The sequence below is a fragment of the Curcuma longa genome, chromosome 6, assembly GCF_044706935.1.
Source record: "Curcuma longa cultivar G26 ecotype Majalengka, Jawa Barat chromosome 6, ITB_CL_G26_1.1, whole genome shotgun sequence".
NCBI classification, from domain to species: domain Eukaryota; kingdom Viridiplantae; phylum Streptophyta; class Magnoliopsida; order Zingiberales; family Zingiberaceae; genus Curcuma; species Curcuma longa.
Genome location: NC_133866.1, coordinates 5,994,433 through 6,009,257, shown reverse-complemented (window position 1 = coordinate 6,009,257; position 14,825 = coordinate 5,994,433). Strand labels below are relative to the sequence as shown.

At 40.4% G+C, this 14,825-nt stretch overlaps 1 protein-coding gene and 2 pseudogenes across 1 annotated transcript; all 3 read left to right on the top strand.

Moving 5' to 3' along the window:
- Positions 1-8,696: 8,696 nt before the first annotated feature.
- On the top strand, positions 8,697-9,474 carry LOC141831266 (cytochrome b561 and DOMON domain-containing protein At5g48750-like; annotated as a pseudogene).
- Positions 9,475-9,767: 293 nt separating this feature from the next.
- On the top strand, positions 9,768-11,949 carry LOC141830982 (uncharacterized). The gene is made up of 4 exons (XM_074718434.1): positions 9,768-9,987; positions 10,221-10,326; positions 10,423-10,472; positions 11,716-11,949. Exons 1-3 carry the CDS (start codon positions 9,881-9,883, stop codon positions 10,435-10,437), a joined length of 228 nt encoding a protein of 75 aa, XP_074574535.1. The 5' UTR covers positions 9,768-9,880; the 3' UTR covers positions 10,438-10,472; positions 11,716-11,949.
- Positions 11,950-13,266: 1,317 nt separating this feature from the next.
- Positions 13,267-14,424, top strand: LOC141831279 (zinc finger protein ZAT6-like; annotated as a pseudogene).
- The last annotated feature ends 401 nt before the right edge of the window (positions 14,425-14,825 follow it).

Below are 14,825 nucleotides of genomic sequence, written 5' to 3'. Positions count from 1 at the left end.
CACATTGGTATCACCTTTTTTTAACATGTCCCTTTATGAACCGAATTATTCATATTCACTTCATCTTTGTGGTTCCATGTCAATTCATTCGAGAGAGCAAAGCTGCCTATCTTATTCATAGATTTCGCTTTATAATTTTTAATATGTTGGTGCGATCTATCGAGTTATCATATAATAATTATTAAACACATGCGTTCATACCTAGCTAGCTAAAAGTTGTTAAGATGAGGTAATCATTTCTTATGCTTTAAGCAACTTTACTATATATCTTTTAAATTTTAAATATTTTAAAAGTTCTATTTTAAATATAATATATTATAAATTATTGACCGGATTAAATGTTTATTAAACTGGCACAAACACAACAACTCGATGAGGGTTAGGTGATATTAATTAAGCTTAATCAATTAAATCTAAGCTTGAAGAACCTTGCACGTTGATACCTCTAGTTTCTTTCATTTGTTGATGATGGTATCTAAGTAATTTGATTAATAAACTAATTAGCAAATTAGATTAATTGTTCATATCGACTTTACGTAACTGAAATTGACTCAATTTAAATTGGTTGAACTGGGTTGATCATACCAAAGAAATCGAATCTAATTAATCCACTAATATGGTTATCTAGTCGATCTAAAGCTATCATCTTTCAATTAATCCAAAATACAATATCAATCAGGTTAGCTTAGCCAATCGACAAAATCATTAAACTAGATTAGCTTAATTGTTCTAGAGAATCGAAATATAGTCACTCTAAGCTTTCCAAGTGAATTCAATCAATATTTTTAGTGATAATTTGTCATCAAAATCATATAGAAATAGCTTAATATTTGTCCTTAAAATTAGAATTTAGTTACAGCCTTTATAATCTTATAATTTTATTCAAAAATCTTGAGCCTATACTTGGATTAATAAGACACGATAGTTATCATTAAGATTAAATCTTAATTGAATAATATAATATTTGATGCATGAAGGAGATTTCTATTATTGGATGTGAATTTAATTTGATTTATTAACATTAATAGATTGTTAATGGATTATGAGTTTTAAGGGTGCGTTTGATTAAGGGTAATCTGTGATTACCTTGGTTATCCATATAAAGTTATCATTCAAAACCTTGTTTGGTTTAGGTAATCACCGATTCCAAAGAAATGTTTTATTCCCGACACATCAGCTTACGTCTGGGCATCCAATCCAGAATTGGAAAACCAAGGAAAACTTAGATAATCGACGATTCCGGGATTAAGATAATTTTGTTTACAAAATTACACCTCCAATCCGTCGACTTACGGAAACAGCGAACCCCTCCTCTCCCGTCCTCGATCGCGAGCGAAACCCTCTCTCTCCGGTCTCTGATCGCGAGCGAAGATTCCTCGGTAGCTTCCGCCGGATGAGGATCTTGATCAGGTATTCGAAGTCGTAGGCACTGTGGAAGGTCACCCAGGCCCTCGCGGAGGAAGAAGCCGCCGCGGAGGAAGAAGCCGTCGCGGAGGAAGAAGCCCTCGCGGATGAAGAAGCCGCCGCCACTTGGGTTCGAATCCGGCGCTTCCGCTACCTTCGCCTCCTCCTCCTCCTCCGCTTTCGCATCCTCTTCCATCTCAGCTCCTCCGTTCAATGTTAGTCCTCGACCTGGTTCCAATCCCCCGTTCTGGAGGCAGATTCGAGCTCTCCATCGCCTCTCTCTTTTTTCGTGACGGTGAGTAGAAGGATCGAGTTTCTTTTGATTGTGATGATGATTTTGAAGGCTCTGGCGATCGAAAGGAGGAAACTTGTGGCTGCAATCATGCTGTCCACCTTTTTTCTACGGCTATTTGATCGGAATGGGTTTCTTCTGCTTTGGTTCTCGAATCCGCACTCGAAACCGAAGGAAGAGGAGTGGTTTCGCCGATCAGGGAAATCACCACCGATAGAAATAATAATCATTAGATATATATAATTCGTCCGTCATTTTTTTTAACAAAATGCAAATAGTATATATAATTTTTTTAACAAAAATAAAAATAATAATCATTAGATATATATAATTTAATTATATAATTATACTTAATTATAAAAATAATAATTGTAATTAAAAATGCAAATAGTATAAGTTTGACAAATAATTTAATTATAATATATATATATATATATTATATTATTAATATTATAATTAATAATTTAATTTAATTTTAAAAATAATTAAATATCAAATTAATTTAATTGTAAAAAATGATTATAATTGAATTAGGGGTAATATAGTAAATATAAAAGTAAGTAATATATTAAAACCTTCAAACAAACAAGGTTTTGTCTCATTACTTAGGATTAAACCAAACAACATTAGGTTATGTTTTATTCCTTATAACCTTGGTTATGTGATTACCAAGTAATCACATAACCAAGGTAATCATGGATGACCCTCAACCAAACGCACCCTAAGTGGATGATCCTCACTTTTCTTCTCCATTGAGACGAGGAACTTTGGTTGTTGTCCATTCTTGTAGAAGAGTCCACTGTGCTGGAATTTTATATGTCCTAAGCCGCATAAGTTTTATAAAACTGGATAAGAACTTTAAATAGGAAATACAAATTAAGGATCTAGTTTCTATCAATTTCATAGTTTAATATGTAAAACATAAAACATAATGACAAGGAACCTGTTTGTAGGGCCATGTCCTTGTCCTGCAACTCCTTGTGTTTGATCCCTGTGGAAGAAAACAAAGCGGAAGCTAGAGGGAGGTCTTCCAAGGGGAATAGGGTGACGGCGCCGTAACACCTTCGTCAATGGGGAACGAAGGCGATGTCACATGATTTCCTAAACCCTCGGGGACCAAACCCTTATATAGAGATTTGAACCGTTATCAGCCCATAGATAATAACGGAACAGATTAACTTATTTTCTATATTTAATCCCTATCCGATAATACCAAAATGGATTAATAAAATAATAATAAATTTAATCCATAATAATATCGGAACGGACTAACGGGTTCTACATATTTTAATTCACATCAATAATCTGAAACCCGATAAACCTTAATTTGATCACTTAAATGGGTTCGATTCGTATTCGCATATACAAATTACAATTAAGCCCATAATTAAGAAATTAAATCCAACACACTGAACTTGCAGGAACTTCATGTTTACTTCATGTTTGTCAGTGGATGACAGGAGAATGCAAACTGATATCAAATTGTTAAGGCTAGTATTCAACACTATTTCCGTAAAACGATATTGCTCTGTGCTTACGGATAATAGCAATTCGTCTCCCAAGTGAAGAGGTAGAATATCCTTTAGATCGCCTTTTAATCTCATTCGTCAGATTTGGAGAGTTGTAACCCTTCAGATCCCCTTTTGTCAGATCTGGATCCAAAGATACATTCGATCTGACTCTTCAGATTAAGTCTCATTACCAATGGTCAGATTACGACTTTTTGTGATCCAACATTCCAGATCGTGTCACATGTGATCCATCACACCTCTTTGATCCAACAGTTGTCATCCGTTCTCCCAGTCAACAATCCAGTCATCTCTCCCTACCTACCCGAATGCCATATATGTCACGTCACATGTGAACCTGACACATCACCCTCCTCAATGTTTCTCGCGACGATGCATACATGCGAAGTGCAAAGTGCGCCAACAAAGCACCCTTTGTGCGTGCGCGTGTATGCAAAGTACGCAAACAAAGCGTCCATTGCGCGTGTATGCGCGCGTGGAGGGCATGATGATACATGGATTTTTGTATTAACTCCATTAACACAGCAACATAAATAAAGAAGGGAAACTCATGGAATTTACTGATGTGAGATTATTCCCCATACACTTCCTTCTATAACATTAATTAACAATTAATACTATTTTTGCAAACTTTGAACAATTAATTTCTCATTCACTCTTACTCGATTTTGAGTAAATTAATAGGCTAGCATTACACGAAATGTAGATTTCGATTTTGAGTAAATTAATAGGCTAGATCTATCTACACGAAATGTAGATTTTGATTTTCAGTAAATTAATAGGCTAGATCTATCTACACGAAATGTAGATTTTGATTTTGAAATCAATTTCAACTTTCATCGATTGATGGCACCCTGATTTTTTATAAAACTGTATTGGTCCTTTAAGATCAATGATAAGTAAGACGCAATATTAGATTTTGTAGATACATTATTGATTTAATTCGATGTATCACTATTGCTTTCAATTGATATTAAAACTTAGGATTAGCTTATCATTGTCTTTAAGCTTAGGGTCGTCAATTTGAGTTAGGTCCGTCAGGTTGGTCCGCCCTACCGAACAATTTAAATGGGTTGGGTTAAAATTTTATCAATCCATTTTAAGGTAGGTTCAAGTGGGTTGACCCGCCTAAGCTCGCGACTCGCATGGGTTGGCCTGCGAATTGAAAATTTTTATTTTTTTCTTTAAAATTTAAAATTAAAGGAGAAAATTCAATGAATTAGTGGGCTTGACTCGTCTAACCCGTAATCTAAACTTAAAAAATTTTAACTTGACCTGTTTAAACTTTTAAACTACAATCCAAATTTAAAAAATTTAATATTTTCTAATATTTTTTTTATAGACCCGTGGGTTAGTCCGCTTAATCCGCAACCCGCTTTAAGTTGGATTGGGTTGGAAATTTTTCAACCCGTCAAGTTGGTGGGTCGGCCCGCCCCGCACCGGAATATGATAGGTTTTTGACGGGTTGGTCCGCCCCGCTATAGGTTGATCTGTTTGACCGTCTATTTAAGGCCTAAGAATTATTTTTGATGATTTGGTACTATATATCATTGTTTCATTCAATTCCATTTGGAATAGCGAATCGAATTGCATGAGTCTTATGATCATTAAGATGTCAATTTTGGAAATCATTAGGGGTTCGATCACCGAGAATAAGATGTCGAAACCTTCATTAAGGAGTTAGCAGATTGATTTACCTTAAACGAAAAGGTTGAAACTACCACACTTTTTACGAAGTTGGTGTTCATGCGATAGAATGGGAGGGCAGTATAAGAATGTACATCATAGAGATGTCGAATTTAGTTACAAAGCTTAGGACAGTAAAATTAGAAATATCTGAAAACATCCTTGTGAACCTAGTGTTGATCTCTTTGTCTACATAATTCACTCATTTTTAGGATAAGTTACAACATTCAAAAAAAGAAATGGATACTAAATGAGTTCATAGCTCAGCATGTATAGGAGGAAGAGAGATTGAGGTACAACACATCTCATAGTGCTAATTTTGCATCCTCATTTCAGTATTTGAACAAAAAAAAAGAAAAAGGAGATATCAGTAAAAGTAAAGGTAAACAACTTACAGTGATTGGAACTTCAAGGCATATGATGCAAATGCAATAAGATACGGACCGAACTTGTTACTTTTATAAAAAAGAAAAGTCATTTGAAGGAGGATTACCCCAAATCGTCAACTAGCGTGTCAAAAAAGATAAACTTCTCAACTTTGTTAGTTCAGAAGTCAACCTAACTACTGTGCTTAATAATACTTGGTGGATAGATACGGGTGCAACTCACATAAGTATAACTATGCAAAGTTGCCATTGGAGTCGACTACCAATTGATGCTGAAAGATTATCATACTTGTTTTGTATGTGGACAATATATTAATGGCAAATAATGATAAAAGTGTACTGCTAGAAATCAAGTCATTTCTATCAAGTGAATTTGAAATGAAGGATATTGGTTATACATCCTCTGTCTTAGACATACAAATTACTCATGATCATTCAAGGTGCATACTTGAACTTTCACAAAAGACCTATATAGAAAAGATGCTCATTTGGTATGATATATAGAATTGTGCTCCTGGCGACACATCTATGTCAAAAGGTGATAAATTTAGCTTGCATATAAATGTCCACACCATGAATTTGAGATTAAGAAAATGTAACTGATCTAATATTTGATATATGAAGGGTAGTCTAGGTTATTGGATGTAGATTTAATGTGTAGATCCAATAACTCGTTTCATTAATATTAATAGGTTGTTAACGAATTATGAACTCCAAGTGGATTGTCCCTAAGGATGAGCCATGGTATAAAAGGAGAAAGTCAACACCCATTTGGGCATCTTGAGGATTTGGTTGACCCCATTAAGACGAGGAACTTTGATAGTCGCCCATTCCTGTAGAAGACTTCACTGTGCTTATAGGAACTTTGGTCAACTATAAGTAAGATGTAATAACATTGACTCTCAATTCAGGTTAGCCCTGCGATTACCATTGCATTCAATTTTTTTTTTCAATTGTACCCTTATAAACAATGATAACTAGATTCTGTACATACATCATTGATTTAGTTCGATGTATCGTTATTACTTTCATTATAATTATACAATGTCATAATGAATCAATACAGGGACAGAGCTACGTTAGGCCAATCTTGATAAGAGCAACCACTCTCATTCTTCTCTTCCTTTTATTATTTATCAATGGACGGACAATAATCTTAGTCCTTCCTTTCTTATAATTATTTTACTTTTTTTTATTATCGGAGTTAATCGAGCCCGTCAAAAAAGAAATAAGACTTTTAGTATTTTTTTATTTCATCCTTATAATTATTTGATTGAACAATATAATGTAATGTAATATTTTTTATTATATATATAATTTATTATATATTTTTATAATAATATATAATATAGTACATTAAATTCAAATCCATCCAAATTCTAATTTTTGAATCTGTCCCTATCATCACCCCTCAATTTTCGCTTGAATCTCATCCTAGCTAATATAAAATGACCATTTAAAAATAAAACAAATATGAGATAATTCAGTGCATGATCTTTTTGGTAACATCAAGCATTGTTTATATACAAATATATATCATGTGATTCTTACAATATAATTAATAACACAAGGGATCAGAAAACATTAATTAAAAAATATTTTTGGCCATCACAAGGGCCAACAATAGTTTACATCTTCAGATTTACGATTGGCTACAATAAGTTGAGCCTTTATTAGTTAGTTGATTGCATGGAAGTTTAGATATTTGCCTTTTAGGGAAAGAAATAAAGTTTTATCCAATTTTGGGATCAAAATCTAACCAAAAAATTATTTCATTTAGATGTAGTAAAAGAATGGCAAATATCTAAACTTCCATGCAATCAACTAACTAAGCGTCTAAATATTCCTATGAAATATTCCTATGAAAACTTAACATCGACAATGGTGAGGACTCTGAGGACATCATCAAAGTGTCAGATTTAAATCCTCTTTTAGCTGGAAATTAAGGTGTTTCCATCAAATACTACAGAAGGTTAAGTCATCAATCAAGGAATAATCCGGCGTGTATGATCTTTTTAGATGAGCTCGATGAGAAAGACGATAAGAACCTAAAAAACACTTTAGAAAGAGGCTAGACTGGTGTCAGAGAGTCCTGGCAAACCACACCGATGTTCAAATTAGGGTTCTACAGAATAGATGAAATGTAGATAAAAAAGAAAGATGATGCTAGAAGAGTTTTTAGAGTCAAACTGGGAATAAGGCTGCGTATCAGGCTTTTTATAACCTGCTTAAGGGCATCTCCACATCGGACGAAATGACGCCATTATAGAAACTTAATTACGAGGGGGCCAGATTCGACAACTATTTTCTTTTTGGCCTTATATGCAAAAAAAGGATATTCAAGGGAACCAAGTCTGACAACCTTGTAACCGCCTGTTATTCTTAGGCCGCCGCGTGTCCATGAGAATATTCATGTTTCTCTTTATTAGGTCTATATAAGATAGTGGTTCACAGGATAGAGCCAATTAGTTGAGGTGGTGTGACAAAGATGAGATGACTGAGATAAGATGATTGAGACTGAGATGGTCAAGACTGGGATGATTGAGACTGAGATGCTTAGATCACTATAGCCAAGTAGATTCAAGAGGATTCAGTGAGACTCGAGAAGATTCCCGAGACGGTCGAGACAGAGTAGCTGAGAAGATTTCCGAGACCGAGATGGTCGAGATAGAGTAGCTGAGAAGATTCCCGAGATCGAGATGGTCGAAATAGAGTCTGAGACTGAGATGGTTGAAGACAGAGTAGCTGAGGTAGAGTGGCTGAGATACAGTCCGAGGCTGAGATGATCGAGACAGAGTAGCTGAGAGGATTTCCGAAGTTGAGATGGTCGAGATGGCCAAGACAAATTAAGTAGTAGCTGAGGTAGAGTGGCCGAGATAGGATTCGAAATTGAGATGACCAAGACTAAGACGATCGAAACCCAAATGACTGAGACTAAGACGGCTGAGATGAGACGGTTGATATTGAGACGGCTTTAGTGACCCAAGTAAAGTCCAAGATTGAGCCCATGCTGAGCTCAAAAGTACAATCCAAATCGGAGGTGATAATTATCTCATCCTTGTGGAGATCATTTCTCTTGAGTTCATGTTGACTCAGCTTGATAGATTAACACGAACTTTCATCTTCGTTTCACTTTTGACCCCTATCCGAGAAGGAGATCTATGACACGTGCATCATGAGGCTAGGTAGGAGCTTAGGAGATGGTGCCACTCATGTGCTTCAGAAATAGGAGGAATCGCGATATGGATTGCGGGTCAATGAAGCTGCACTCCATGCATTTTTAAAATCATCGCGTTGTCAATCTGCAGCTCTAATCACCAGAAATAATCGATTGTTAGGAAGTAAAAAAAAGATGGAGAAGATTTCGCTTTTACAAGATTCTTCTGCAAGCTTTCGCTGATGCGATCGTTATAAACAAGCAGTGCGTCGATCGATTCGCTACAGTTGATCGACTCGGAGCTTGATCGATCGGCCAGCATGAAGCTCACAGTCGTCTTCCTCTTTGTTTTGCTCTGCTTGCAGCGGCAATCGGAAGCTCAGGGCAGCTGCGGCGACGACGAGCTTCGTTCTCCGGCGGCCGGAGCTACGACTCCTGCGCTCGGCTTCCCTACCTCAACGGCACTCTGTTCTGGAACTACCACCCTTCGAACGGCACCCTCGACGTCGCCTACCGCGCGCCGCAAAGCGCCGCCGGATGGGTGGCGTGGGCCATCAACCCCACCGGCCAGCGGCATGGTCGGCGCCAACGCCTTCCTCGCCTTCCCGGACTCCGCCACCGGCGCCGCCACCGTGATCACCACCCAGCTCCTCACCTACGACGTCACGCCGAGCGACATCAGGGACGAGGAGCTGACCTTCGCGGTGTACAGCAGGGAGGCCGAGTACTCCAGCGCCGGCGGGTACTACACCATCTACGCGTCCGTGGAGCTGCCGGGGAGCAGGACGACGCAGAACACGGTGTGGCAGGAGGCGACGACGTTCGCCGGCGGAGTCCCCTACGGCCACCCATTCGATCACGATCACTTGTCGGCCTTCGCGAGCTTGGATTTCCTCACCGGCGAGTTGGCGTGATCACGATTATAATAATAATAATAATAATAATAATAATATGACTAAAATAAAATTTAGTAATAAAATAAAAGATCACTTTTTTAATCTTCTATTTAATATGTGTAACGCCCCTTAATTTATTTTACAAATAAATAAATTTTAATTTCTTTCAGTAATGTATTTTGCCGTATCATTTAATTATTTAAATAGGTTAAATACATGTTCAAATGCATAATTGTAAAATTATAAAAGGTATTTTATGAAAATAATGAATGAAATTTTTTAATCATAAAATTGGCATGGCGGTAATTATCCACGACAATTTCCATTTTAGTTTTAATTAGAATAATGCCGGAATATTAGTTGGCATAAGAATCGCAACCCAACTTTATACCAGTTTTGAACCAATCAAAACGCAGGGCGGTTTGGGGTCCATGTGAAATGGCTGCATTTTGACGATCCCTGACCTCGAGCTCCCTGCAATCGCAAAATACTCTACGGCAGCGACGTCGACGTAGAGGCGGCGACCGACCATGGCCTTGTGCTCGTGCTTCGGGCCTTCCAAGGCCGAGAGGCGGGCGGCTGAGCTCGCCGAGTCCCAGGACGCCCGCGCCAAAGCCGGCGAGGCAGCTCAGAGGAGGCAAATCCCTCGATCCCCATTCCTTTCTCCCCTTTCCTTCAATTTGATATCCTTTCTTCTCTTTATCGGTCTCTAGGACGAACGATCTCTAATTGCCCGATGCGAATTAGGATCTTACCTGTTTGACTTGACCCGATGCGATCTTACTTTTTCATTTTTTGAATCGTCTTCTTCCGGATTTTTGCTATGGCGTTTCTAGATTCGATCAGGAGTAACATGGAGGTAAACTGCAGGCAGGAACAGTTTGAGAAATCGGCGGCCGGAAGAGCAGCGAAAGCACAGATGGCAGCAGCAGCAAAGCAATCCAGCGATTCGAGCAAAGGGGAACCGGTCCTCAAGGTATTTTGGTTTGCATTTCGTGCGTCGATGGCCTGATTTCTCTTTCTTTAGAATATTTTGCTTAACTGAAATTGGGTTCTCTTGTCATGGTTGCAGTGGCAGATGGGATGACTTGTAAATTCTTGTGGATTCTCAGAGTGGATGCTGTAAGTTCTTATTTGTTCTTAGTTTATACATCAGCATGACGTTAGAACTAATATATCTGTTTCCTGTTGCTTCAAGAATCTATATCAGTAAAGTAACATGATTCAAGATTAATTGATTATACAGAATATCATGTTGGTGGCAAGCAATCCTTGTTTCAGAAGAAGCTATGATATGTGATAGGACTAATAAGATTGCATCATCATTCCATTTTTCCTGTTCTCATTACTGTTTTTCATGGCATTGTTTGATGAATTCCTTCATTGTTTTTGCAAATCTATGTTTAGTCACAAGAATTTTCAAGTAAACTTGAAGTTATTGTAAGAAGGTTCTTCAAAATTTAGGTATATCTAAGGTATATGATATATAGTAAAGCTTTTGTAGTTAAAATTTTTTGAGAAGTGCCCAGTTCATTGGTATCTAAAACAAATATCAACATTGGTGAAGAAAAACATGGTAACAACTATGATAAATCAGTATTGACTGCATGGAGCATGAGGATTATCAAGGTTTCAGTTCTTGATGGTCATTATCATCTTGTTCCTTACCTTTGGTGAGATTGCTACTTTTACTAGTCTGACCTTGTTTACCATTATCAATCTCTTTATCTAACTAACCTCTCTAGCATTTGGGTTATTAACTTCCATGAAAAAGAAAGAAGAATTCAGACTTATCTTAGAATGTTAACTTTGAATCTCCTTTAGTGTAGATGGATCTCCCCCTCTAACTTGTTCCTGAAAAGCTACTTTGACCTCTTCTTAGTCCCCATATATTCTCCAACTAAATGGTTGAAACCTTCATTTGCATCCTCCACTATGAACACACACCCTACCTAATTTCACAATACCTTTCAATTTGGCACTTTTATTTCCCTGGGTTTAGAAACTTTGCTCTTCCATTTTGCCATTGAAATTTTCTATAGGTGCACCTGGAATTTTCCGAAAAGTAACACGAAATACTTACGATACCATGTCAGTAGCATTCTGGTTATGATGATATGCCGTAACTTTAGATTGTTCCATGAGAAAGGACCAACTATGAAAATGACGAAAAGAAGATCAAACTAACACAGAACAAAGGGGCCATTCTGTTACGGCTTGGAGTATTTGAAACCTTTTGAATAGATGATCACTCTCAGCTAAAACATGACTCGTACAAAAAGTTAACAATTAAAAATATCATAAATCACAAATAAATGCACCTCTGTTTGAACATGATCATCATACTTTGGTTTTTCATGTGCAGGCCTTCAAAATCATCTCTTCTACACTAACCTTTCATTTCGAAGAATGGATCAGGGCGTAGCATAAAATTTTAACAGAGTGCAAGTAGTCAATGTATCTACGAATAATTTTGTGTGCATTTGACTGTTTATATCCTTGATAAGCACTGCAGCACTCGAATAATGTTTGCACTGCCCTCCTTCGAGGTTCCAATTTATGTATTCCTGAGGAATAAAGGCCTTGAAGTTTGTTATTACTATAGCAATGCTCTTGTTCGTTTCATTTTTATTTTCTTAGGAAGATACCAATGGAAATCAGCTTAGCCAAATTTTGTAAAGCTGATGCACCACTTTTTGCCCTTCAAATCAAACTATTCTTACACTTGAATTACTTGCCTGACTCATCGGCGACACGAGTTGCCCCGGAGACGACGAAGGCTCCGCCGCGATGGCTGGGGAATTAACCTGGCTGAGGGAGGGAAGTCCGAGGGAGGCGGCGGAGCTGGAGGAAGGAGCTCGGAAAGCGCCCTGCGGTGCCTCGAGGGTGACGGCTCATGCTGCGGTGGCTCCCACTGCTCCTCCGCCGGCGCCGGCGGCATCAGCAGCGGCGACCGCTCGGCGGCGCACGATGCGGATCGAAGGAGGCCGCTATCAGAGCTCCGAACCCGGCTCCGCTTGATCGCTCGTATCACCAACGGTATGAGCCCTTCCATCGAATCCGAAACTTCTTCTTTTTCTCTTTCTTAATTCGCCCAAAATTTATAGAGGAAATCAAAGTTGATAAGAACGCATGCATGCAACCTGTTAAAAACTAGAACACGTGAAAGGTGAAGTGATCCATGGCCTTCTTGTAGGTTCCCAGTCCACTGTCGTAGTTGATACGTCGTCATTTGTTAGATGATGGCACGCTTAGGTATCTTTAATAGTGGCAGGTTGGTGGCCATCTTCTAGATAAGATTTTTTGATAATTTAGTTTCCTCTATTTTCATGCATATTTTATGCCCATAAAAGACTAATTATATATGCACTATATTTATTTTTAAATGTATATTATAGATATTTAAATAACCTATTAAACATGAGCTTACTGACTAACATCGTGGCTAACATCAACCCGACTGAACCGGACCCGAACTGTTATGTACAGTAGACCGGTTTAAGTTGCAAGAATTGGTCTGGCGCCCTGGTCTAGTCTTCCTTCTAGCGGATGTATGAAATGTCTGGAACAGCGTGCGCGGTCCGTAGACCACGAAGAATCGCCAGTTGGCCGCGTCAAATCACGCTGCGAGCTGCCCAAGTCTCCTACTCAGAAGCCGTGTATCCGCGTAAGGAAGGCAAACGCGAAACACGTGCCTCGATTCCCAGGCGCCAGTGCCTTCTTGCCGTCGTTAACCCAAAACGCTATCGGCGACCTTGTTGGTGCAGCTGTGGACCCGACGGCGGGGCCCGTTTCGTCTCCACTGCGGGCACTTCGAGTGACTCCGTCGTGGCGTCCTCTCTGACGTCAGTTGCACCAGAAACACCGTGGAAGCTTATCTCAACCACACTTGCGGGTCAAACTGCGTCGAGGTTGGATGGCCCACTTAACCGCCAATCACAACGCAGGTACGAAACAAGGGTGTTAATCACGGTTGCTTTTGTTCTCCGCCTCGGCTTCTCTATATATGCTCCTCCACATCGTCGTCTTGCTCTTCATCGTTCTCTTTCTACTGATCTTTTCCACAAGATCGAGGTCTGCCATGGCAATCGATGGAGTGATCCAAGAAGAGAGGCCGTCGTCGCCGCCGTCGGCTTACCAATCCCAGGTGGAGTCTTGGGCCAAGAAGAAGCGGTCCAAGCGACCCCGCACTTCCCACAGCTCGCACTCCGACGAGGGAGGTGACCTAAGGATGCCCACTGAGGAGGAGTACCTTGCCCTCTGCCTAATGATGCTCTCCCGCGGCATCGGCGGTACTGGCGGATCTGCTCTGCTTCCGGTGCCTCTGGAAGGCGCCGCTCGTCGCGACGTTGTGGTGGAAGCAGCGGCGCGGCCCCCGAGGGCTCAGTCTTTCGAGTGCTCGGTGTGCGGCAAGGCGTTCCCCTCTTACCAGGCACTCGGTGGCCACAAGACCAGCCACCGGAAGCCCGCAGGGGCCTCAGCTGCGGGAGGAGACGACGCGGCCTCCGCCACCACCAGCGGCTCTGCCTCCGGCGCCAGGTCGCATGAGTGCTCCGTGTGCCACAAGTCTTTCCGGTCGGGGCAGGCGCTGGGCGGCCACATGAGGTGCCACTACGAGGGCGTCATAAACGGAAGCGCCGCCGCCGCCGCCGCCGCGAAAGCGGCGAAGGACGCGTCGTCCTCCGGGGTGGCCGCCAGCTCCGTAAACAACCTGGTGTTGGATCTCAACCTGTCGCCTCTGCCGGCGAAGAAGGAGGGGGAAGAGGAGGAGGTGCTGAGCCCTCTGGCGTTGACTACGGCGAAGAAACCGCGGCTGCTGACCGCGCCAGCTGTCGGCGTAGCTACGAAGCAAGCGGAAGAGGCGGCGACAACTCCTCTTCCGTTGACCATGAAGCCGCTACCCTGGCCTGCTACCAAGGACGCCGTCGGATCTCCGTTGCCGACATTAAAATTAATCAGCTTCATCTAGTGATTCCTTCTGTAGCCCAAAGCAAAATTTTCTTCTTCCATTTTTTTATACTGCGGTTGTGTATCTTACAATGAATCATATAATTCATCAGAAAATTCTATTTTATTTGTTAAAATTCACGATCGCGATGGAGAACAACACAAACTATTGCGCAATTTGCACTAGCAATTAGTTGCAGGAGGGGGGCGGAGAGTTGGAGGAAGGCAGGAAATGGCGGGGGACGTCGGGATGTTCTGGTTGACTTTAACCATGAACAATCCAAAGGAAGATTCTCCTGCAATTCAATGCAAGAGGAAGACGCTAAACGCCTAAACACACACAACCATGTTCTGCTTCACAGGAGATGAGTTTTGAGCGTCGTCGTTAGAAGCGTCCCCGAACGGGAACTCGGCGCCGAGCAGCCACCGCTTCATGCATCAGAGCAGCTGCCTTGTCTTCTGCTTAAAGCCGACGATCGAGTAAATGAGGGCAAGAACTGTGTCGATCTTGTTACTCGATCTACTCAC

Excerpts from the sequence above, each read along its gene's own strand:
- LOC141830982 (XM_074718434.1), top strand. The coding sequence starts at position 9,881 with ATGGCCTTGTGCTCGTGCTTCGGGCCTTCCAAGGCCGAGAGGCGGGCG. Across the intron at positions 9,988-10,220 it reads GGCGAGGCAGCTCAGAGGAG|GCAGGAACAGTTTGAGAAAT; the intron begins GCAAATCCCTCG and ends GGTAAACTGCAG.